General features: G+C 44.0%; 1 protein-coding gene across 1 annotated transcript in view; it reads left to right on the top strand.

Moving 5' to 3' along the window:
* PARVA (parvin alpha) overlaps positions 1-26,926 on the top strand; it is a 177,244-nt gene that overhangs the window by 100,874 nt on the left and 49,444 nt on the right. Inside the window, exons 2-4 of the mRNA XM_064288419.1 lie at positions 17,154-17,243; positions 17,325-17,395; positions 20,750-20,852. Of these exons, the coding sequence (XP_064144489.1) occupies positions 17,154-17,243; positions 17,325-17,395; positions 20,750-20,852 (264 nt within the window). The remainder of the gene's footprint in view (positions 1-17,153; positions 17,244-17,324; positions 17,396-20,749; positions 20,853-26,926) is intronic.

The following is a 26,926-nucleotide window of genomic DNA, read 5'->3' as shown; positions in this document are numbered from 1 at the left end:
TTTGCACCAAAGGGTTAGCCAAGTTGTGAATGCAAAAGAAAAGTTTTCGAAGGATATTAAAAGTGCTACTCAGTGAACACGCGAATGGTAAGAAAGCAAAACAGCCTTATTGCTGATATGGAGATCAAATCAGCCACAACATTCCCTTAAGCCAAAGGGTCCAGAGCAAGACGCTAACTCTCTTCAGTTCTATGAAGGCTGAGAGAGGTGAGGAACCTACAGAAGAAAAGTCTGAAGCTAGCAGAGGTTGGTTCATGAGGTTTCAGGAAAGAAGCCATCTCCATGACATAAAAGTGCAAGGTGGAGCAGCGAGTGCTAATGTAGAAGCTACAGCAAGTTAACCAGAAGATCCAGCTAAGAGAATTGATGAAGGGGGCTCCACTAAACAACAGATTTACAACATAGACCAAACAGCCTTGGATTGAAAGAAGATGCCAGTTAGGCCTTCCATAGCTAGAGAGGCGAAGTCAATGCCTGGCTTCAAAGCTTCAAAGGATAGCTGACTCTCTCATTAGAGGCTAAGGCAGCTAGCTGGTGACTTTAAGTTGAAACCAGTGCTCATTTACCATTCTGAATATACTAGGGCCCCAAAGAATTATGCTAAACCCACTCTGCCTGTGCTCTATAAATGGAACAACAAAGCCTGGATGACAGCACATCTGTTTACAGCATGGCTTACTGGATATCTTAAGCTCACTGTTGAGACCTGCTACACAGAAAAAAGATTCCTTTCAAAATATTACTGCTCACTGACAATGCACCTGGGCACCCAAGAGCTCTGATGGAGATGTACAAGGAGATTAATATTGTTTTCATGCTTGCTAACACAACATCCATTCTGCAGCCCACGGATCAAGAAGTAATTTCAACTTTCAAGTCTCATTAGTTAAGAAATACATTTCATAAGGCTATAGCTGCCATAGATAGTGATTCTTCTGAAGGATCTGGACAAAGTAAATTGAAAACCTGCTGGAAAGAATTCACCATTCTAGATGCCATTAAGAACGTTTGTGATTCATGGGAAGAGGTCAAAATTATCAACACTAACAGGAGTTTGAATGAAATTGATTCCAACCCTCGTGGATGGCTTTGAGGGGTTCTAGACTTCAGTGGAGGAAGTAACTGCAGATGTGGTGGAAACTGCAGGAGAACTAGAGTTAGAAGTGGAGCCTGAATTGCTGTAATCTCATGCTAGCACTTTAATGGATGAAGAGTTGCTTCTTATGGATGAGCAAATAAAGTGGTTTCTTGAGATGGAATCTACTCCTGGTGAAGATGCTGTTGAAATGACGACAAAGGATTTAGAATATTGCATAAACTTAGTTGATAAAGCAATGGCAGGCTTGAGAAGATTGACTCCAATTTTGAAAGAAGTTCTACTGAGGGTAAAATGCTATCAAACAGCATTGCGTGCTACAGAGAAACGTTTCATGAAAAGAAGAGTCAATCAAGCAGCAAACTGCATTATTGTCTTATTTTAAGAAACTGGCACAGCCACCCCAACCTTCAGCAGCCACCATCCTGATTGGTCAGCAGCCATTAACATCGAGACGAGACCCTCCACCAGCAAAAAGATTACGACTCACTGAAGGCTCAAATGATGGTTAGCATTTTTTAGCGGTAAAGTATTTTTTAATTAAGATATGGCCTTTTTTTTTTAAGACATAATGCTATTGCACACTTAATAGACTACAGTATAGTGTAAACATAGCTTTTATATGCACTGGGAAACCAAATAATTCACGTGACTTGCTTCATTGCAATATTCACTTTACTGCAGTGATCTGGAACCGAACCGTTAATAACTCTGAGGCATACCTGTAGTTATAAACTGTAGTAAGTGAGATGAAGGGAAGAACAGAAATCTAACCACACAAGGGCTCTGGTACTGCCTTTTCCAGGAACCTCACCCTGGTTCCTCCTAGCAGTGTAATGGAGCCATGCCTGGGTCAGCCCTCAGCCCACTGGGACTCTGCAAGTATATGACTCTGAGCTCCAAGGGCAAGAGTTCATGCTTTCCTAGGATGGTACATGGCATGCAGCAGGTGCTCAATCATTGTTTAAGGGTGGGACGAACGGAATAAGCAATTGTACAAGTCCCCATTCCATCAGATGGCAGGGTCATAGAGTTCCCTCAGCACTGTGAATCATGATGGTATGATCATGAGCTAGTTCCAAAACTTCAGCTCTGTCCCCAGGATGAAGGCATCTGTTCTCCAGAAAGGTTGTAAAGGATAAAACAATGAATGGAAATCCCTCAGCCCAAGGCAGGAGCTTCATGCAGGTTAGATCCCTTCCCTCTCCCAGAAGTTTCCTCAGGGTAATGTAGGTACTGTGATGAAAGCAACCCAGCATTACCTGGCATCTTCTCAGAGCAAGGTCAGGGACAGAACTTGTGTCCCAATCTCTCTGAATCTCCAGTGTGGGCATGTTATAGAGTCAGGACTAAGGAAAGGTTTATTTTTTCATTTGCACTGGCCTTCCTGGGTGGTGCAAACTGTTAACACACTTGGTTGCAAATCAAGAGGTTGGTGGTTTGAGTCCACCCAGAAGCACCTTGGAAGAAAGGCCTGGTGATCTACTTCAAAAAAATCAGCCATTGAAAACCCTGTGGAGCACAGTTCTCCTCTGACACACACGGGGTCACCATAGTCAGAATTGACACACACGGGGTCACCATAGTCAGAACTGAACACACACGGGGTCACCATAGTCAGAACTGAACACACACGGGGTCACCATAGTCAGAACTGACACACACGGGGTCACCATAGTCAGAACTGACACACACGGGGTCACCATAGTCAGAACTGAACACACACGGGGTCACCATAGTCAGAACTGACACACACGGGGTCACCATAGTCAGAACTGACACACACGGGGTCACCATAGTCAGAACTGACACACACGGGGTCACCATAGTCAGAACTGAACACACACGGGGTCACCATAGTCAGAACTGACACACACGGGGTCACCATAGTCAGAACTGACACACACGGGGTCACCATAGTCAGAACTGACACACACACGGGGTCACCATAGTCAGAACTGACACACACACGGGGTCACCATAGTCAGAACTGACACACACGGGGTCACCATAGTCAGAACTGACACACACGGGGTCACCATAGTCAGAACTGACACACACACGGGGTCACCATAGTCCGAACTGACACACACACGGGGTCACCATAGTCAGAACTGACACACACACGGGGTCACCATAGTCCGAACTGACACACACACGGGGTCACCATAGTCAGAACTGACACACACACGGGGTCACCATAGTCAGAACTGACACACACACGGGGTCACCATAGTCAGAACTGACACACACACGGGGTCACCATAGTCCGAACTGACACACACACGGGGTCACCATAGTCAGAACTGACACACACACGGGGTCACCATAGTCCGAACTGACACACACACGGGGTCACCATAGTCCGAACTGACACACACACGGGGTCACCATAGTCCGAACTGACACACACACGGGGTCACCATAGTCCGAACTGACACACACACGGGGTCACCATAGTCAGAACTGACACACACACAGGGTCACCATAGTCAGAACTGACACACACACGGGGTCACCATAGTCCGAACTGACACACACACGGGGTCACCATAGTCAGAACTGACACACACACGGGGTCACCATAGTCAGAACTGACACACACACGGGGTCACCATAGTCCGAACTGACACACACACGGGGTCACCATAGTCCGAACTGACACACACACGGGGTCACCATAGTCAGAACTGACACACACACGGGGTCACCATAGTCAGAACTGACACACACACGGGGTCACCATAGTCAGAACTGACACACACACGGGGTCACCATAGTCAGAACTGACACACACACGGGGTCACCATAGTCAGAACTGACACACACACGGGGTCACCATAGTCCGAACTGACACACACACGGGGTCACCATAGTCCGAACTGACACACACACGGGGTCACCATAGTCCGAACTGACACACACACGGGGTCACCATAGTCCGAACTGACACACCTGGGGTCACCATAGTCCGAACTGACACACCTGGGGTCACCATAGTCAGAACTGACACACCTGGGGTCACCATAGTCAGAACTGAACACACATGGGGTCACCATAGTCAGAACTGACGGGACGGCAGCTGGTTATTGGTTAATGTCATAACATAAAGTACAGGATTCTGCAGCCCATCATTCTTGCTTTGCTTTTTCTTCAGAGGAAAAGAGCATACTCCCCTTCTAGATTTATTTCTAGAAGTAAACTGTCTTAACTCCCACCCAGTCTCCTGTGATTTCTTTCCTGGGAAAAGGGGTGGGAGGACCCTGGCCTGTAAATCCTTAGGTAGGCAAGCAGATGATTTTGCTCTCCATATTGTATCCCCTGACACCTGTTATTTCAGCCTAACTCCGATAGATAGATTGATAGATTGGGGCACACAGTAGGGCCCCACCATAATCTTGTACCTCTGCTTTTCTGTCTAGAGCTTTAGCTTCTAAAGCCCTCTCAGCCTGCACCCAGCACAGCCTGCAGTGCAGAGAGGGACTTATCTGGGGATAACTTTAGCTAATGCAGAAGGCAGTCAGCAGATGAATGTTCCAGTCCCCCAAGGGCACCTTCTACGTGGTTCCTCAGAGTGCCTCCGTCAGAATTGAGCCCCAGTTGCCTACAGGTAACCAGCTCAGTTGTTTTTGTTGTTAGGTGCCATCAAGTTGGTTCTGATTCATAATGACCCTATGTACAACAGAACGAAACACTACCCAGTCCTGTGCCATCCTCACAATCATTGTTATGCTTGAGCCCATTGTTGCAGCCACTGTGTCAGTCCATCTCATTGAGGGTCTTCCTCTTTTCCGCTGACCCTGTACTTTACCAAGCATAATGTCCTTCTCCAGGGACTGATCCCTCCTGATAACATGTCCGAAGTATGTGAGAAACAGTCTTGCCATCCTTGCTTCTAAGGAGCTCAGTAATGCACCTTTTATTGGCTCTTCCTCAGACTCTGGCTCACTCACCTTGTCCCTCGCCCCTTTTCCTGGGATTTTTTTTTCCCCAAATAAACTACTTATGTTCAAGAGGCTCCAAGGGAAGACACTGGGGAAAGGAAATGTCTCATTACAATGTCTAGATATCTTTTCAGGGAAGTCCCTTAAATTTTCTGGACTTCAATTTCCCCATCCATGAAAAAGAACAACAGCATGTGCCCTGCCTCTCCCATGGTGCTGTGTTCCCTGGAGGCACCACATTCTTTGTCCTGCTGGTCCCCCAGCCTGAGTGCCCCTTCACCTGTCATAGCTGGTGAATGACTCACCCTACCTAAATATCCAGTGATTATAGAATGGTTAAGTAACCTATGGGGTGTACTTTCAATGGAGGTTAAGGAAGACACTTAAAGTGATATGTTTGATGATATAAGGAGATAAAACATAATGAGATTACATGAAATGAAAAAAGCAGGCTATAGAAGAGTGTATACTTAGTATGTTAAAGTAATGTGTGTGTATGTGTATATAAAGCATAGAAAAAAAACTCGGGAGAAAATATAACAATGTGTTAACAGAGAGTTCATCTCTAAGCAGTAAGATTATTTTCTCTCTTGGTTTTTTTATATTTTCAAAGTTCTCTTAAATAAGCGTGCTTTTTTTTTTTTTTTAATAGCCGGAAATAAATCAGGAAATTATTTAAAATAAACAAAAATACTGCTCAAAGATCACTCCTTTTAGGAAATTCGAACCCTCCTCCATAAGTTGAACATTCAATCATAGGGATGGCACAGGGCTGGGCAGCATTTTATTCTGTTGTGCATGGGGTCGCCAAGAGTCAGGGGGCCAACTCAACAGCAGCTAACAATAACGACAACCCTGGAAGAGCACTCTGCCCTCAGTACTCAGTTGAGAACTGTATGGGGGCCCTTGTTGCATTGTAGTTTGGGTACGTGTCTTCACCCCCTACTAACACCTCCATATACACATACACAAACACACACCAAAGAATTTTCCAAATGCTTATCGAGTACTCATCAGGCACTGTGCTAGACTCTGAGGACCACCAAAGGCAGCTGCCCTTCAGAAACCAAGTGACCAGAAGGGTAGGTGCTCATTTATCTTTGTATTCGTAACTTTGAGTCCAGCCCCTTGCATGCATAAATGCTCTGTGTTTATGAATGAATAAGATAAGTAGTGTTAGTTCCAGTCTGGTTGCCCTTGGTTACATCACCCCTTGTCCCACATTTCTCATGTAACTAGCAGCTTACTAGATCAATTTCTGTGTTCTCCTCAAAGCCATTACAAGTGCTTAGGGTATGTGGCTGCACACAGATGCACATGCAGCCACAACAGCCTGGCATCTTCCATTATAAGCACCCAAGATGGCACATCCATATAACCTTTCACTTAAGCAGAACTAGACCTTTAAAACCATCTAAAGAGATGAGGGGGACTGTCATGGCCAAAGACAAAGAACAGTGATGTATTATTATTCCCCTGGGTTGTCAGTAACCGTGTCATTGTTAAATTTCACTCCCATGGCCTCCTGGAGACTTCTACCAATGTTTCAGTTCAGATCGGTTTGGCAGCCTGAAGGCCAGCCAGTAGTACTTTACCTCTTCCTCCACCCTCTCTAGCAATTGGAGGGCAGCTGTGTCATGTGCTTGGCTCAACAATGAATATGTGCCCAGGGGCCATTTGCATGGCAGACTTCCAACTCCTAAGAGACTGTAAAACCAGAAAAACAAAGACTCTGATGGAAACTCTAAGACTCAGGACTATAGATCCTCCTGTCAGCTCCCCATCACAACACCAGCCTCTAAGCTCCCTTTCTTGGCTACACTCCACAGGCCGGATGTCAGACCGTGGTGACTAAACAGCTGTGTCAAGCAGAAGAGAGTGTGGCGAGACCCTGACAGCCTGCTGAGGCCACCATTAACTGGCTCCCATGTTCACTTGATGCCATGTATTCGGGCTGCTGAGACAAGTATCCTTTTAGTTAAAAGTAATGAAGTTCCTCTTATTTAAGGGACAAGGGGTCAGGGTTTTGCTTTATTGATTTATTTATTTTGGCAATCCCACATATAGGAAAAGTGAACATACATATTTGAGGGAAGGGTGAGAATTAAAAACAGAACCTATCCCCTTAACCAAGAATTCTTCTGTCATAGGCAGAAGAATGGCCCCACAAAGATGTCCACGTTCTACTCCCTGGAACCTGTGAATATATTACTACATGGCAGAGGGACATTAAGGCTGCAGATGGAATTACAGTTGCTAATCAGCTGACCTTTCAAATAGGGAGATTATCTTGGATTGGTGGCACAGTGGTTAGGCATTTGGCTGTTAACCAAAAGGCTGACAGTTTGAATCCACGAGCTGATTCTTGGAACCCTATGGGGCAGTTCTACTCTGTCCTATAGGGTCGCTATGAGTCAGAATTGACAGCAATGGATTTGTGTTTTTTTGTTGTTTTTTTTTTTTACTGATCCATTGACCTACGTGTCTATTCTTTTGCTCATACTATGCTTTTCTGATTACTGTAGCTAGAAGTCTTGCAGTTGGACAGTGTCAGTCCTTCAACTTTGTTATTCTTCTTCACAATTGTGTTCCTATTCTGGATCTTTGGTCTTCCTGTGTAAGGTTTAGAATCAGTTTGTCGGTATCCATAACATAGTTTACTGTGATTTTGATTGAGATTGCATTGAAGCTATAGATCAAGTTGGGAAGATTGACAGCTTAACAATATTGAGTCTTCTAATCCATAAACAGAATATCTCTCCATTTCTCTAGATCTTTTTTATTTCTTTCATCAGAGATTTGTAGTTTTCTGCATATTGATCCTGTTACTGATAATTTTATTAGGTTTATACCTAAGTATTGCATATTTTTAGTGCTGTTATACATGATATGTTTTTAATTTCAAATTTCCGTGGTTCATTGCTGGTATATAAGAAAGTAGCTGACAGCACAACATGACCAAGACAAAGGAAGACACTGAGAGGAACGCAGATATAAAGGGCAACTATGGTAATTACTACAACTTAGACATGCCTGTGATAATAATATTAACAAACAGTAATTTACAAATGGATACATAGGTAGATAGGTACACTATAGAGGTGTGGGAGGGTGTAAGGGAGCACATCCACCTGCAGATACAGGTTTGCTTGTGGATATTTATACATACATAATTGTAAGTGCTGCATATATATTAATATAGACAATAAAGCACACAAGAGGCACAGTCGTGGAAACTTCTTAGCCTTAACCAAACACCTCATGGGATAAAGTTCCTAGGCTTGAAGGCAAAGGACCGTAGACTTGGGGGACATTTATGTCAGCTGGCACAACATAGTTCATGAAGACAATGTTCTGTATCCTACCTTGGTGAGTAGCATCTGGGGTCTTAAAAGCTTATGAGCAGCCATCTAAGATACAGCTATTGGTCTTTTCCCATCTGGAGCAAAGGTGAAGAAAACCAAAGACTCAAGGGAGCAATTAGTCCAAACCACAGCCTACCTTACCCCTAGACCAGAAGAACTAGGTGGTGCCCAGCCACCACTACCAACCACTTTGACTGGGGTCACAACAGAGGGTCCCAAACAGCAGAAGAAAAATGTAGAACAAAAATCAAATTCACAAAAAACACTAGACTTACTAGTCTGATAGAGACTGGAGGAACTATGGCCCTAAAGTACACTTCTGACCTGGAACTGAAGCCATTCCAGGAGACCACCTTTCAGCCAAACAATAGACAGACCCATCAAATAAACAGTAACACCCGAGAGGAACATCCTCCTTAGAACAATCAATTATATGAGATCAAAAGGGCAACATTTTCCGAAAAGCAAAGATGTGAAGGCAGGAAGGAGTAGAAAATCCAGATGAAAGGAAATGGGGAACCTAGGGCTGAAATGGGGAGAGTGCTGACACATTATGGGGAATGCAGCCAATGTCATGGAACACTTTATCTACAAACTATTGAGTGGGAAACTAATTTGCTCTGTAAATTTTTCAACTAAAGCATAATAATTTTTTTTTTTAAAAAAAGAAAGCAATTGAGAAGGTAGAAGGGGACAAGAAAGCTGATAATGGGGAACTCAAGGTCGAGAAGGTGTTGACACATTGGGGGGTTGGCAATCAATGTCACAAAACAATATGTGTAGTAATTGTTTAATGAAAAACTAATTTGCTCTGTAAACCTTCATCTAAAGCACAATTAAAAAAAAGAAATTGAAAAAAAAAGGAAGCAATCGAGTTTTGTATATTAACCTTGTATCCTGCAACCTTACTATAATTGTGTATTAGTTCCAGGAATTGTTTTGTTCGTTTTGCTTTTGTTCTCGTTGATTCTTTGGGATTTTCTACATAGATAGTTACGTTATCTGTGAACAGTGACAGTTTTATTTGGTCCCTCCTAATCTGTGTGCCTGTGTTTCCTTTTCTTGTCTTATTGCACTGGCTAGGACTTCCAGTATGATTTTGAATGGGACTGGCAAGAGGAGACATTCTTGACTTGTTCCCCATCTTAGGGATACAGCCTCCAGTTTCTCACCATTGTGTACAATGTTAGTGGCAGATTTTTTGTAAAAGAAAAATCAGGTTGACTTTTCACATAGAAAAAAATTGTTGTGACTTGCTGACCAGGAAATGAGTTGTCTTTAGCTGCCAAGAACTTCTGTGGAGACCCATGAGCCATTTAGAAATTAAGGGAGATTTAGCAGCTTTCGGAAACCCTGGTGGCATAGTGGTTAAGTGCTACATCTGCTAACCAAAAAGTCGGCAGTTCAAATCCACCAGGCGCTCCTTGGAAACTCCATGGGGTAGTTCTACTCTGTCCTGTAGGGTCGCTATGAGTCGGAATCAACTCGACGGCAGTGGGTTTGGTTTTTTTTGTTAGCAGCTTTCAAGCAGACCAGAAATTAATCATGGCAACCTTAATAAGCATCTGGAGCAGCCTCCGCATCTCACTGGGGCCCATTTGCCCTGAGGAAGAAAGAACATTCCAGCTATTCTCTTGCTTTCCCTCAGTTTTTTTTTTTTTTTTTTCTGAAAACAATTTGAAGTGTCAACATGACCTGTTCCTTCTTGCTGCAGCTACAAACACTGGGAACGTGGCTCAGGGAATGTTGGGGAAGAGATGAATTCATGGCCCCTGCCACTCTGGACCCCACCTACTTATCTGCTACTCTGTCTCCCCCTCTTTCCCTGCCCCCATTTCCCCTGTAACATTAAAGCCAAACCCCTTGCCATCAAGTTGATTCCAACTCCTAACAACAATGGAGTAGAACTGCCCCATAGGATTTCCAAGGCTGTAATCTTTACAGAAGTAGACTGCCACATCCCTTGGAGCGGCTGATGTTTCGAACTGCTGACCTTTTGGTTAGCAGCTGAGTGCTTAACCACTTTGCCACCAGGGCTCCTCATTTCCTGTGTGTCCCCCATATCCCCTGTACTCAGATATCATTACCACTTTCTCAGCACTTGCCCAAGATGTGCCCTCTGAAGCACCTATATCAGATGAAGATACATTTCCCAAGGTCCAGCTCAAATGTCCCCTTTTCTGGGAATCCTTCCCAGTCGTCCCCAACCAAAGTTAACCTCATATCTGCCTGAGTTCCCACAGCCCTCTAGTTACGCATCTCTTTCCCCCGAGTGCAGTGTACTGCATGTTGTATTTATGTGTCTGTCTTTCCCACCACCTGTGAGCAGATTGAGACGGACCAGTGTCGAATCCCTGAACCTGTATCCCTAGTGCCTGGCACAGTCCCTGTCTCAGAAGAGGCACCCAGTAATGTTTACTGGTTGAATGAATGAAATCACTGGCCTTGCAGAAATGCATTCTTTTTTGCTTTTGGAAACAGCTGTCCATTCTTCTCTCCATACTTGTTCTCCGCCTGGTATTCTTTGAGCCTCAGGCATATTCCGTGATGTGAGAGGTGCCTGTAGCTATTCTGCTTGTCATGGAAAAAAGGAGAGGAAAATTACTATTTATTGCAGACCTACTCTGTTCATTTATCACCTCTATAATACTGATTTTCCACTTAAACAATAAAGGAATTTATTATATCTCCATATAACAAGACACATAGAACTAGGATAGCTCCAAGGGTATGGCTCAATGCTATCAACAGGGATCCACTTCTTTTTATCTTTTTTTCTCTGCCAACCTCAGCATATTATCTTTTTACTTAGGCTAAACTCACCTCATGGCTACAGATAGCTGCAGCAAATCCAGGCATCACATCCTGACGTAATGATGATTAAAAGGAAAAATATACCTCCTCTTCCTTGGTGTCTTTTTAAAATGGAGGAAAACTTTTCCTACAAGCTCCTAGGAATTTCCTCTCACAGCTCACTGACCAGAATTGTGTGCTTGAGCAAATCATGTGCTAAGAGAGTTGAGATCACCATGATTAGTTCAGACTAGTCAGGATCTCACCTTGAGGCAAATGGAGGGGTGGGGGTGGATACTGGAACAAAATTAAAGTTCTTTCAGCAGGGAAAAAATAATAAATATTGGGAACGGAGCAGCATCAGCCTTACCTTTGTTTTATATAGAATTTCAGGGAGTCAAGTCATTTATACATAAGGGCCCGAGAGCTGATAAAAATAGAAGTAGGATTCAAATCCAGCTTCTGTCAATTCCCAAAGCCTATCCATATACTTTCTGCTGCAGAGGTGGACACAGAGTCAGACTGCATTTCCCAGAAAAGCAAAAGCCCCCTTTCTCCTGGTGAGCACTTCAGGATTTGAGGCAATCACCCTGCTCTCCCAAGCCCGACCTTCAGCTGGGTGTTTAATCTGTTTATTGAGTTATCAGTAATGGCGCTGTGAGACACGGAGGGCCGCTCATTCAGACCTCGTTTTAGATTGTTAGAGGAGATTCGCGGGATAAACATATTCATGTTCTATACCAAGACAATTCAACTGCAGCTCTTTCAGGGCATAGGGATTGGTAAGGGGCTTCCGCTGGGCCCTGCTTGGGTTTAATAAAAATGAAGCCTCCAAACCAGGCAGGCTGTTTTGGGAAAGTGGCCACTAATGCAGCCCCAGGGGGCGGGGGCCAGCCCTGAGCAGGGCAGTTTGCATATTCACTTTTATAAACAGTTGGCTCCGAGTCAGCGGTTAATGGAATGGGAATGATATTCCTGTACCAGATCATCTCCTGAAAAAACACATTTCCAATTGCAAACATATCTCAGCCTTTCTTCTCGGGTTTGTCATGTTTCTGTGCAGGAATTAAAGACGCAGGACGGGAGTGTTTCTGACTGGGGATTTCTCATTGGAAAACATTTTTAGCAATGATCTACATGTAAAAAGAGATCCCATTAAGACCTACCTTTAGCAACCCTGGCTGGGACTATTGCATTTCTAGTTATCCTTTAAAAAACCCTGTTGCCATCAGGTTAATTCCGACTCATAAAGACCCCATAGGATGGAGTGGAGCTGTCCCATAGGGTTTCCAAGGCTGTAAATCTTAAGGAAGCAGTCTGCCCCATCTTTCTCCCACAGAGTGGATGGTGGGTTTGAACCATTGACCTTTTGGTTAGCAGCCGAGCGCTTAACCACTGCACCACCAGGGCTCCTCAGTCACACTTTAAAATCAAAAAAATCAAACCCGTTGCCATCACACTTTAGATATGTGAGTCTCTCCATAGTCACAAACTGGCTCTGGCTATACAGCAGTCTTGGGGCAAACAAGGGTTTTCTCCCCTTAAAACACGTAAGCTGGAAACACTGCTCCAGAAATGTGCACACGCGCACACACACATGCACGCGCATACACACATGCACGCGCACACAGGGTCTGGTCAAGATGTAAATTTTTTTTTTTCTAAGACAAAGTAGAATACTATATACTGCCTTGGCAAATTTTGCCTCCATTCAGAGCTTATGCAGTTGAAGGGTGGTGGTAACAGTTTTGATTATTCATGTATTCAACATTTATTTCTTGAGTGCTTACTATGTGTGAGTTAATAATAATATTTTAGGTATTGATATTTTAGGCAATAATAGTAATAGTTTACATAGCTTTTACCAGGTACCAGTCACTGTTCTAAGTGCTTTATATATGTTAACTCATTTCATCCTCTCAACCACCCTACCAGTTACCATCAAGTCGACTCCGACTCATGGCTATCACATAGGTGTCAGGGTGGAGCTGTATTCCAGTTCTGTTCTGATTTTTTGGAAGCAGATCACCAGGCCTTTCTCCGGAGGCATCTCTGGGTGGACTCAAATCTCCAACCTTTTGGTTAGCAGCCAAGCATGTTAACTATTTGCATCACCCAGGAACTCCTTCTCTACACCCCTAGGAAGTAGGTAATATTAGTATCCTTCCCATTTTGCAGATGAAAAAATGGAGGCATAAGAGGTTAATGAACTTACTGAAGGCCACCTAGCTAGTAAGTGGTAGAACCTGGATTTGAATCCAGGTAGTCTGGCTCCTAACCACTGCACCATCTGCCCTTTTTGGGGATCTAATTGTGAACAAAGGAGACAAAGTGCCAGCCCTCACACAGCTTATATCCTGGCAGGAAAAAAAAAAAAGAGGAAATAGTTAATAGACATATAAAAAAAATTATTATCTCAGATCGTGACAAATGCTGTGCAGAAGATAAAACATGAGAGGGAGACAGGGTCCTAATCAGAGGGTCTTATAGGTCAAAGTGAGGAGTTGGGATTTTATTCTGAGTGTGATGAGAAGCCACAGGAGGGCTGAAAGCAGAATGGCATGATCTGATTTACACTTTTAAAAGGTCATTCCCTGGGTGGGAAGTAGATTGGGGTTGAGGAAAGTGCAAGAAAACGCAGTAAACTGGTTAGAAGGTCCAGATGAAGGCTAACAGTGGCTTGGACCGGAATGGTGGTAGTGGACATGGTGACAAATGGTTGGAGTGGAGTCCTGTTTTGGAGGTGGACCCACAAAACTTGGCAACTCATTGGATGTAAAAGATAAGAAACAAGGAGAAAGTAACTCTTTCATTACCATTGGCATACAGGGTATGCCAGTCACTTTTTTTTGCCTCTGGACCTCAGAGGTAAGGCATTTTTCTGGTTCTAATGCATTTAGTGTCAAGGTGGGTCCCTTTTGAAATACGTGAAGCTCAGCAGACCAGAATTGGAACCTCATTGTTGTGTAGGTTGAACATTCTATTAGGTGATGTTTTCTGAATGTGTTAATTTTATAAACTTTTGCCTTTATTTCATTTATTTCTGTAAGATAAGTCTTACAAGCATAATTATGGGTTTCCTGTGTGACAGTTAGGGAGCCCTGATGAATTCGTTTTAGTTCTTCTATATCATATTTAGAAAACCAGAAGTTCCCCCATGTAATCTAATAGAAAAAAAAAAAAAAAGGCACCCACAATTTAGCTCTTATTGGTATATTGTCATACCACAGATCAGTGGGGCCAAAGTGCCACTCACCGCATTTGTGGCTTGTATGACCAGATCATTTTCTCAAAATCCATATTACTAACCAAAAATTTAAACACACTAGCCAAAAATGTAAACACACTCAATTAGTAAGCATGCATTCCGATACGAAAACACATGCCATCAAAAAAAATGTAGTAACAAAGGGAGTAATGGTGACTCCCCAGATTTTGACTTGATCCGTTGTGTAAACGGTGGTACCCATCTACCGAAGAGGTTAAAAACGGGAGGAACAGGTCTTGTCTTGGTTTCTATATGGCAGGAACATGGGTGTTGAAAATCAAGAGTACTGTTTTGCATGTGTAAATCTGACATATGTATTAATAGACAGGAAACCCTGGTGGCGTAGTGGTTAAGTCTACAGCTGCTAACCAAAAGGTATGCAGTTCAAATCTGCCAGGCGCTCTTTGGAAACCCTATGAGGCACTTCTACTCTATCCTACAGGGTCACTATAAATCGGAATCGACTTGATGGCAACGGGTTTGGTTTGGGTTTGGTTATTAATAGACAATTAGGTTCGTAAGTTTGGAGCTCAGGGTAAGTCCTGAGCTGGAGATTTAAATGTGGACATCATCACTGTTTAGATTTATGGGCTCACCTAGGGCGATGCTATCCCACAGAATTTTCTGTACTTACTGATGGAAATATTCTAGATCTCTGCTGCCCAGTACTGTAGCCCCTAGCCACATGTGGGCCTTTGAGCACTTGAAATGTTGATGGTGCAACTGAGGAACTGAATTTTTTGTTGAATTTAGTTTTAATGCAGTTAAGTTTAAATAGTGGCTACCATATTGGACAGTGCAGACCTAGAGGTGGACAGAGAGAGGAGGTCCTATACAGGAGCAAGTTTCCTCAGTGGCCCGTTAGCACAGCCTTGCGTCCCCATTGAAGCATGCTTTTATTCCTCCTGCCTGCTGCATACACAGTGGCACTTGTTAAGTAATGAAAACTTTGCTTCTGTGTGAAAAATAGCCCAGAAAAGAAAGCATTGCTAGTTCTAGGAGGGACATGAGAAGAAATTATAGCAGTCTAAGGAAGTAATTGTTCTTAGCTAGAAAACAAATCCAATCCTACATTTATAGCATCATTTAGGTTTTGAAGATGCTGCTTATATTTTTAAATTATGTTTTATGGGGAAATTTTAGGGAATGAAGGGTGCTTGTGAATTTGAGGATTCAAGATGGTTGATGGGCTAATATCCCATATAAATGTCAAAGGGGCCGCTGCAACATGACTGAATGCCAGCTTCATAATGTGGGTTGTGTCTCTGTAGAGTCGAGTGTGTTTCACTCTTTGTTAGGCAATCTCATTCCCTGTGCAACTGCAACTATCACTGAGTTTGCTAACGTGAAAGAACTCTTTGTAAGTGGCTGCCTTGTGTTTAAGAGTTCTTGCAAGTGTATGCTGGCAACTGGTGAGGCCAGAGTCAATAAAAAAATAAAATGGAAAGATGGGGCATTGCTTTTATTAAGGTTGATTGCAGCTGCCGCATGAGCTCTTTAAGAACATTTCGGTGACCAAAGCCTTCAGAGAAAATGGCTTTTCTGCGTTTAATTGGCGAAAAGTAATTATCCAAACTGGAGTCGAATAGACGGAGGGGGATTTAAGTTGCTGCTTTTAGGAGGGGTAATCCAAGGTCAGCACTCATCATGTCTCCATCACACAACTGGTCTTGTGGTAGGAATTTTTTCCTCCCCTGAGGTTCCACGTGGGGGTTGGGTGTGTGGAGAAGAGCAGGCTGGGAGTTTTTAGTTGTCATACATTGACCTCTTTTTACTTTTCTTGAAGAAGGTGGAATTGTAGAGTTCTAGGAGCCCTGGCGGCGCAATAGGTGAGCGCTCAGCTGCTAATCTCAAGGTCAGCGGTTCAAACCCACCCTGTGGCTTCATGGGAGATGAGACCTGGAGATCTGCTCCCATAACGATTACAGCCTAGGAAACCCATGGGGCAGTTCTACTCTGTTATATTGGGTTGCTACAAGTCGGGATCAACTCAACGGCACCTAACAACAGGAAGATTTGAAAACTGTAATTCCGATGCAGAAACCATGCCTAGAAAGGGGAGATGACCACCCCAAGTCCTACAACTTGTTAGAGCTGAAGGGACAAGACCAGAGCCCAGGGAAGAGGCTGGGACTGAGACACTGTTGTGCAGAAGCTGGGGTTAGGTAGCAGAGGGAGACAAGATAATCAGAAAATATCTCGGGGAAGCAAATCAGGAAAGAAGTTGAGAGGAGGGTTGAACAGAGGGGTCAAAATGGCTTATAATATAACCTTAAATTGGTGACCTCACACACACAGTTATTGGGCACCCACTGAGCTTCACACAGCAAGCCTGGGAGGCGGGGAGGCAGGAGGCAAGCGGCAGAGGCTAAAGAAAGAAGTCAATGCCCACTTTGATTCCATTTATTCCAAAATAATTTCCGAGAAGAGGCATATTTCAGCATCTTTGAGACCTGCCTATTTCTTTGAGGACAGCTTTTGAGGTGACAGTTTTAGGAGGTGAGATTAAAGGGGCAATTAGGTCCTTTTAGCAGGGAGAAACTGAGCATCGATTGCAGGCTAACAGCTGGAATCTAACCTTAGTGGTTTTATTTCCCAATATCAATATCAAACAGGCTTGCTACACGGAACCAATCCCCCTGTCGCCAGCTGCTGAGATGTAACTCGGCTCTTCTTTCTCTTCCCAGTTTCAGAGCTTCAGGAGGAAGGGATGAACGCCATCAACCTGCCCCTCAGCCCAATTCCCTTCGAGCTGGACCCTGAGGACACGATGCTCGGTAACTGTGTCTCCTGCCTCTTTGGATTAATTAAATGCCCTCAAGTGTAACCATCCCACTGAATTCCTTTTCTTTTTAAAGAGGAGAATGAAGTTCGAACAATGGTGGATCCAAACTCACGCAGTGACCCCAAACTGCAAGAGCTGATGAAGGTAAGAGGAAGTAGGAGGGGGCTTCAGGCACCTAACTGACTCCCTGGGTGCCACAAACAGTTAAACGCACCACTACTGTCCAAAAGGTGGGCAGTTCAAACCCACCCAGAAGCACCTTGGAAAACAGACCTGGTGGTCTGCTTCTGAAAGGTCAGAGCTTTGAAAACCCTATGGAACAGCTCTACCCTGTACAAGGGGTCACCATGAGTTGAAATCAACTCAACGGCAACTGGTTGGTTGATGTTCAGGTGCCTCATAGACTCAGCAGGCATCTGTCTGTAGACCTCCTTCTTTGTGCAGGCACCACGGGAGATACTGCAGAGGGTAGCCTGTGTGAAGGTCAAGGGTGGGAAAGTCATAGCATTCCCTGCCCTCAGGCAGCTCACAGACTACTGGATGGATATTTATGTAAAATTTAGCTGGTTGTATAAGAAGTGTACATTATAAATCCCCAGTTTCTGATAAAAGTGCCAGAGACATGAGTACAGTTAAGCTCACATTTGCCAGGACTTTACAGTTCACAAAGTCCTTTCACTACTTTTCTCAAGGATCCTCAAAAGCACCCTGTGAAGAAGGAATTAGTATCATCCCCACTATACAGACGAGGAAACTGAGTACCTCAAAAAGTCAAGTAATATGGTTATAGCTGAATGGAGGAGATAGAGTTCGATGAAATAGGTGACATTCAATGAAATACTGGGTATAAAGTACATGGTTCAGTGGCTGGGTTGTAAATGTCAGGTGTCTGTCCCTTCCCTGAAACAGTCCATGCTGTCCCCACGGAGGCCTATCCCGTCTCAGTAAGGCCCTGGACCCCTTGCCTTGCTCAGAGAAAGAAGACAGAACAGTTGTGGATTGAACTCTGCCTGCCCTTGTGCCCTGAGGGTGCAGGGGCTTGTGTGGGTGTGAGTTGTAGAAGGTGCAGCCCTCTGCTTATTCCTGTCAGGCAGCACTCACATGCAGGGATGAGGAATAAGACACTGTCAGAATGGGCTCTGAATGGTTCAGGCTTTGGCATGGTTCTCCCATATCCAGACCTGCGCCCAGGCCTGGTTTGAGGGAATGGAAATTGGAGATATGTACTGCCACCCATGTGCCTGAGCACCAGGTGCTGTCCGAGGGCACAACATCCGTGTGAGAGCCACCACCTGGCTTCCAGGAAGAGATTAGATGTTGCTGATTGAGGCTGCTTTGACCCTATGAAATCTCAGTCAACTCTCGGCTTTCTTTAAGGCTCCTCAAATACAACCCTTCCAAGAAGCCCCCCTGCATTCCAGCTGCCTCCTACCCTCTCCCAAACTCTGTGGGGTCTCTCCTTTACTGGTCCACAGCCAGGGACTCATCTACCCCAGGATTTGAAGCCTGTGTGTTTTAATTCTTTAGTTATTGGGTCTTCTCCCCTGCAGGCTTCTCAAGGACAGAGGCTGTGTCTTATTGTGTTGGATTTGAGGCAGCACCTGATGTATAGTAGGTGCTCAGTGATTATTATGGTCTCACCTTGGAGCCATAGAGAATGTGCCATGAAGCCCTACGCTCCAGGATGGGCCACCCGATGGAAACCCAGCTTGGTTACTGCTTTGCACCTCTGTGATCTATCTGAAAGAAGCCAAACACAAAAGCATATGGACCATATGATTCCATTTATACAAAATTGTAGAAGAGGCAAAACTCTCGTGATTGCCTGGGGCCTGTGGTCAGGGGAGGGGATTGAGCACAAAGGGGCCCGAGGAAGCTTTTTAGGGTGAAGGAACTGTTCTGTATCTTGACTGTGGTGGAGGTTACACAATTGTGTACAATTACCAAAACTCATCAAACTGTATATTTAAGTTGGTTTATTTTATTGTATGTAAATAATAGCTTAATAAATAAAAAAGGAGGAAAAAATGAAAAAGAAAGGAAAGCTTCCGTTTTCTCACCTGAAAAACAGAACTAATGATACCTGCTTCCAGGATGTTGCATGGATTAATTAAACAAGATAGCACTACGCACAGTAGGCTCTCAGATAATGGGAGCTGCTAAGGTATGGTGGCATAGTGGTTAAGAGCTACAGCTGTTAACCAAAAGATTGGCAGTTCGAATCCACCAGGTGCTCCTTGGAAACTCTATAGGGCAGTTCTACTCTGTCCTATAGGGTCGCTATGAGTCAAAATTGACTCAACGGCAATGACTTTAAGGTATAGACAAAGGAGCCCTGGTGGTACAATGGTTAGACACTTGGCCATTAACTGAAAGATTGGCAGTTAAAACCTACCCAGCAGCTCTGCAGGAGAAAGACCTGGCGATCTGTTTCTATAAAGGTTATAGCCAAGAAAACCCTGTGGGGCAGTTCTACTCTGTCACACAGGGTCGCTATGAGTGAGAAGTAACTTGACGGTACCCAACAACAACAAAAAGGTTAGACAAGAGGAGAGATTGCATTGGCCCCCACCAAGAAGCAGCTTGGTACAGCCAGGAGAGCATGGACATTAGAATGAGACGGACCCGGGTTCAATTCCAGTCTCTGCCCACAGTTAAGTTTGTGACTTTGGACAAATCTCTTTTCTTCTGCACTTTATTTCCCCACCTGAACATAAGGGTGGCGTAACCACTTTACCAATCACAGTGAGGTTTAAATGTCATAATGGGAAAGTGTTTTATTTTTTCAGAATCAACTGGATGGCAGTGGGTTTTGGGCCTTATTATTGAGTGTTCAGCCTAGCCATATGTAATTCTTTTCCACCACCTAATGTGAGAAGGTCAGAAACCCTGGTGGCGTAGTGGTTAAGTGCTACAGCTGCTAACCAAAGGATCGGCAGTTCAGATTCGCCAGGCGCTCCTTGGAAACTCTAATGGGCGGTTCTACTCTGTCCTATAGGGTCGCTATGAGTCGGAATCAACTCGATGGCACTGGGTTTGGTTTTGGTTTTTGGAATGTGAGAAGTACTCTCATCCTCAATTTTAGATATGGAGAGTCAAGACTCAAAGCAGATAAATAGCTTGCCTTGGATCTTATAATAAAATGGGTAAATCTGGGGTTTAGACACCAATTTATATAACTACAGAGCCCATACCCTTGCCTGGTACAAAGCCACACCACCCAACACTGTCAATGTTGCTTGCCATTAGGGTAGGGAATGGTAGGGGGCTGGAGGATATTAGCAGGGACACTGGTTCTAGCAGCAGTAAAAGGACTTTATGCCTGAAAATGAACAGGCTGTCGAGATTCACACTCAGAGCTACCTGTCCACATACTGGGTCGTATGGACAGTTCTGCCGCTTTTAAAGTCTCAAGATCATTTAGATTTTACTTGTCCGGCATAAGAAAGGTGGTCTCTAAGAAAATGCCCTATGACTCTTTTCTGCTTTTCTCTGTAGGTTTTAATTGACTGGATTAATGATGTGCTGGTTGGAGAAAGAATCATTGTGAAAGACCTGGCTGAAGATTTATATGATGGACAAGTACTGCAGAAGCTTTTTGGTAGGAGGAGAGTCCAGTGTTGCACTGGATATCTTCTATCTGCAGGTGGATGGGTCACTTACTCCCAGTTAAAAGGAGTTGTTCTCAGTTTGCAGCAGTCACGTGGAAATGAAATATGAATGTGCAGCCTGTGGATGACAGATTAGTGGAGTCTAGATATCCTTTCAGAATCTGCTTTACATGAATGAATTGCCATAAGAGAATCTCAACTAGATGGGGCTGCTCTCTCTAGCAGTCAAAGGTTATCAGGTGCATAGATGAGAAGGCCCCACGTATATGCATACCTGGATAACAGGCCTCACTGTCTCTGGAAAAGTGTGCACTTGTAGCCCCTGTAGGTATATTTATATGTGTATGGGTATGTGTATAAGTTTATGTACCCCTATGATCTGTGGATCTGTGTGTGTGTGCATCTGTGATCTGCGAACCTAGATTTGTGTGTTTGTGTGTGTACCTCTGTGATCTATGGACCAGTGTGTGTGTACCTCTGTGATCTGTGGAAATATGTGTGTACCTCTGTGATTTAGGAACCTGTGTGTGTGTACCTGTGTGTATACCTCCATGATCAATGGACCTGTGTGTATGTGTGTACATCTGTGATCAGTGGGCCTTTGTGTGTGTGTGTGTGTGTGTGTGTATGTGTGTGTGCCTGTGCCTCTCTGATCTTTTAACCTGTGTGTATGGGTATGTGTATAAGTTTATGTACCCCTATGATCTATGAACCTAGATGCATGCGTGCGTGTACCTCTGTGATCTATGGACCTGTGTGTGTGTGTGTACCTCTGTAATCAGTGGACCTGTGTGTATGTGTGTGTGTGTGCTTCTGTGATCTTTTAGCCTGTGTATGTGTACATCTGTGACCTGTGGACCTGTGTGTGTGTATCTCTGTGATCTATGAACCTGGATGTGTGTGTTTGTGTGTGTACCTCTGTGATCTGTGGACCTATGTGTGTGTGTACCTCTGTGATCTATGAACCTGGACGTGTGTGTGTCTGTGTGTGTACCTCTGTGATCTATGGACCTGTGTGTGTGTACCTCTGTGATCCATGAACCTGGATGTGTGTGTGTTTGTGTACCTCTGTGACCTGTGGACCTGTGTGTGTGTGTGCGCCTCTGTGATCTATGGACTGTGCTCCTCTGAGATCTATGGACCTGTGTATGTGTGTGTCTGGGTACCTCTGTGTATCCTTCTCTAGAAGGGTTGCAACTGCCTGGGAGTGTGTTCCTCTGTGATGTTGGGGACTCTGTGTCTGTATGTCTGTAGGTGTGCTGCCTCTGTGAAGGTGAGTATGTATCCCTGTGTCAGTTCACACTTGTTTACGTGGAAACATAAGGCCAAGGGGTAGGGACAGGTGAACTGAGGGATGATCTTAGTGCTGAAAGGACAAATCAGCCTGGATGAAGGAAGGTTCTCCCTCACTGTTCCCCACTTTATCTCTGGGCCAAACCTCCCCCAAGCTCTAGACTTCCCTTCTTAGCGGCCCACTAGGTACCTATACCTGGATGCACCTCCGACTGAGCTGATCTACTTTCCCAAAAATGTTTCCTCCTCTCTAAGTTAATGGAACCCACTTCTCTCCTCCTTCGCCACCCTTCACCCACAATACTGTGGATCACCGAGGCTCGCTTCTTCTTGCTCAAAACTCTTTCCTGAATACATCCTCTCTGCCATTTTCACCTGTCTGATCAGCTCTTGTCTGAACTATTGAAACAAGTTCCTCACTGACCTCTAGGTCTCTTGTCTTACCTCCTCCAGCCCATTCCTTACACACTAGCGGAGGGTTCTTTTAAAATCACATGTCTACTCTTGTCAGTAGCTGCTTATAACTCTCAGTGGCTCTCCCCTACCTATGAGACCAAGCCCAGGCCTCTTAGTGCAGCATTTAAAACTTGTTACCATGTGACCCTCAGCTGTTTTTTCAGCCTCACCTCCAGCCACTCTTACACATGTGACTCAGACAGTGTGGTAACACAAGTCAAGTGCTTAGAATACTGCCTGACCCATGGGACGTGCCCAGTAAATATCTGTCATCATTTTGGTGGGGTGATGGTTTTCTTAGTTTTATGTATATGGTGTGTGTGTGCGTGTATATATATATATATATATATATATATATATATATATATCATTGATATATTATTATATATACTATGTCTATCAACAGGAAACCCTGGTGGCATAGTGGTTAAGAGCGACGTCTGCTAAATAAAAGGTCAGCAGTTCAAATCCATCAGGCTCACCTTGGAAACTCTAAGGGGCCATTTCTACTCTGTCCTATAGGGTTGCTGTGAGTCGTAATTGCCTTAATGGCAATGGGTTTGGTTTTGGTTTGGTTATGTATATCAACATCCCTGTAGTTCTGCCCATGCTTCCTTTTGTCTCAAAAGCCCTTCTTCTCCTTCATCCACCAGGGCAAACCATTATTGCTTAGCCTTCCAATCTCTAGACTCGATCAAAGGTATACCCTCTTATATCCTGCACAGCTCGTGTCTGGAAGAGATCACACCTAGATCTTACCTAGAAGAGACAGTCATATCTTCTCTGTTTCCTCAGTACTCTATACATACGTGCCTGTATTAGGAGACTTTCCATGTTGTCTGTAGCTGTTTATGTAAATGTCTGTGGGTTTCTCAAGAACAGGAATCATGTCTAACTTATCCATGTTTCCCCAGCACTAACATGTTACCTAGAACATGACACCTAGCATTTAATCATTGTATATCGGATGAATGAATGAATAAGTAATATAAGATCTGGTAATTTCTGGCAAGCTAAACTGATTTGGTACTCCACCATCAATATTAATGAGTGTTAATATTTAAAGACTGATCAGCTCAACCAGACACGGAGAGGAAATGAAAGCTATGTAGCACATGTGGACGTGGAGAAGCTGTGAGATTCATTGAACATCTCTCCTGGTGACTGCAGCTTTTATCTCCTCCAGCAAATTTCTGGTTAAGATCTGAAAGTGTCTCAAAATATTACGTGCAAGGCTTTCAAAGCAAGGGTGGAACATGGCCATGTAGTAATCTTGCCTCTGGGAATGGTTACAAAACCATCTGTTAGGACGAAAGTCAGTGTCACATCTGTGGGGCCCTGAGTCAGGCATCACGTACACTCATTATTCCAGATCCCAGTCTTCATGCTGAAAACATGACTCACTTTTTTTTTTTGTAAACTTAAGCTTAGATCCTATATGGGTGTGAGGCAGGACATACACATTCAAAACTTACAGGCAAAATACCCAGGTAGAGAGAACCGGTTTGCAAAGTGACCCCTAATGTAAACTATGTACTTTAATTAATAATGATGTGTAAATATTGATTCAGCAGTTGTAACAATTGTACCACATGAATATAAGATGTCTGTCGATAATAGAGAAACGTGTGCAGGGGGTGAGAGAGTATGTGGGAAATCTCTGTACTTTCTGCACAATTTGTCTGTAAACCTAAAACTGCTCTATAAAAGTTTACTTATATATATGTACCAAACCAAACCTGATGCCGTTGAGTCATTTCCAACTTATAGTGACCCTATGGGATAGAGAAGAACTGTCCCATAGGGTTTCCAAGGAGCAGCTGGTGGATTCGAACTGCCGCCCTTTTGGTTAGCAGCTGGGCTTAACCACTACATGCACAGAGGAACGTAAACACACGTACAGGCCTGTATGTATCTGTATGTATGCAGTATATATCTGATACATATAGACCTGTATGATTTTAGGAGTCCCTTTCGGTTAAGTGCTATGGCTGCTAGCCAAACGGTCAGCTGTTTAAATCCGCCAGATGCTCCTTGGAAACTCTATGGGGCAGTTCTACTCTGCCCTATAGGGTCGCTATGAGTCGGAATCGACTCGATGGCACTGGGTTTGGTTGTTTTGGGTTTTGAGTAACGCAAACAGTTCAGCGTTCGACTACTTAGCTGAAAGGTTGGCAATTCAAAGCCACCTAGAGGCACCTTGGAAGGCAGGCCTGGCGATCTGCTTCTGAAAGGTCACAGCCTTGGAAATCCTATGGAGCAGTTCTACTCTGCACATCTGGGGTTGCCATGAGTCGGAATGGACTTGACAGCAACTAACGACAACAACAACGTGTGTGTTTATGTGCATGTTTTATATCAGGAACTCCAGGGAGGGGTCAGTCTGGAGATAGAGTTTTAGGTGTCCCCTCTGATCATGAGTTTACCTCTAGCTATTTATCTATCTTCATGCCTTCGCAGCCAAGATTCATAAAGGAATGTTTGGCATTCCCTATATTTGCTTCCCCATCACCTAGTCATTCCCTTCTGCAATACAGGCCAACTGTCAACCCTATCGTTCCATCAACTTCTCCTGCCAAGATCACCAATGCCAATCCAGATTTCCCTTTAAGCTGTGGCATTAGACGTTACTGAACATGTTGTCCCCTTTCCCTGGCCCTGTGTTTTCTGTGACCTCATGCCCTCTTGGCTCCTCTTCTACCTCGCTGTTGCCTCCTTCTCAGTCTTCATATTCTCTTCTTTTCTAAATGGTTGAGATTTCTCAATATTGCATCCTTGGCCCTCTTCTTCTCCTTCTTTCTTTGGCACCCTCTGCTTGAATGATTTCATCCACTCCTACAGTCTCAACCATCACCTGCTGTTAATGGTACTCCGATCTATACCTCTGGAACAGCTTCCTGTTTGAAGCTTTAAGATTATCTTATCAACTGCCTTTCAAACAATCCACCACCTGGCTGTCTCACAGGCACCTTATATCCAACCTGTCCCAAACTGAGCATCTCATCTTCCTCTTTCCCTCCAAACCCATTCTCTTTTCTTACCTTGATGAGTGGCATTACCAAATCACAGCCAGTCACTCAAATTAAAACCCTAGGAGTCATCTTGGATTCCTCCTTCTCCCTGATTTCCCATATTCTGTTAGTCACAAGTCCTGACAACTGCAACTCCTGTGTGTGTGTGTGTCTCAAATCCATCCCATTTCCAAATGAGTTAGTATATGTAAAGTACTTAGAAAAGTAATCAGTACTCTAAGTGCTGTGCAAGTGTTAGCTTTTACTGTTACTGTCCTGCCCCACTGCCACTAATACCCTTTCTCAGTTCTAGGATTCAGTCTAGGATCCCACACTGCGTTTAGTTATCATGTCTCCTTAGTTTCCTCCAGTTTGTGACAGTGTCTCAGTCTTTCCTGATTTTGATACCTCTTAAGGATAATGGGAGCCATGGTGGCACAGTGATTAAGCACTTGGCTACTAATCAGAAGGTCTGTGGTTTGAATCTACCAGCTGCTCCACAGGAGTAAGAGGTGGTCATCTGCTTCCATAAAGATTTACAGCCTTGGAAATGCTATAGGGCAGTTCTGCTCTGCCCTACAGGGTCGATATGAGTCAAAATCGACTTGATGGCAGTGGGTTTTTAAGCTAAAATGGTATTGGCCAATTATATTCAAAAATATACCTCAATTTCAGTTTGATGTTTTCTCATTATTTGACTGAGATTATAAATTAAAGGGAAGGACACTACAGTGGTGCTGTGTCCTTCCAAGTGCGTCACGTTGAGGAGTACATGATATTAATAAATATCACTGGTGATGTTGACCTTGGTCACTTGGTTAAGGCAGTAGCTGCCATGATTGTCCCCTATAAAGCTACTATTTTTCCCTTTGTAATTAATTTATTTGGGGGGGTGGATACTGTGAGACTATGCAAATATTCTGTTTCTCCTTAAATTTTCTTTCCCTAATCTTTTTCTACACACAGAAGATATTTCATTATACAAGTAAGATAATAGGCATTATTTTGCACAATACAATTCTCACTAGTTTTGGTGTCTATCAGAGCATGGCTGTGGCAATTATTACTGTGGTGTTCTAATGGTGATTTCTATTTTCCTTATTCCTTCTACATTTATTCATTAGAATTCTTCCATAAGGAGCTCCTCTGCATAGGGGCTGTGCCTCCTGATGACATTGGCTATTTCTCTGTACCGTTGGTGTTGCATCCAGGGAAAATCAGATGGTGGCCACTCTGGCCTGCCTCTTTATGATGCCCACCCCTGTCCTCTAATGGAAACCTCTCTAGCCCTCCCACTCCCAAAA

Source organism: Loxodonta africana, chromosome 7, assembly GCF_030014295.1.
Source record: "Loxodonta africana isolate mLoxAfr1 chromosome 7, mLoxAfr1.hap2, whole genome shotgun sequence".
Lineage (NCBI taxonomy): Eukaryota > Metazoa > Chordata > Mammalia > Proboscidea > Elephantidae > Loxodonta > Loxodonta africana.
The sequence above is the reverse complement of the archived record's forward strand: the minus strand, read 5'-3'. Positions and strand labels throughout refer to the sequence as shown.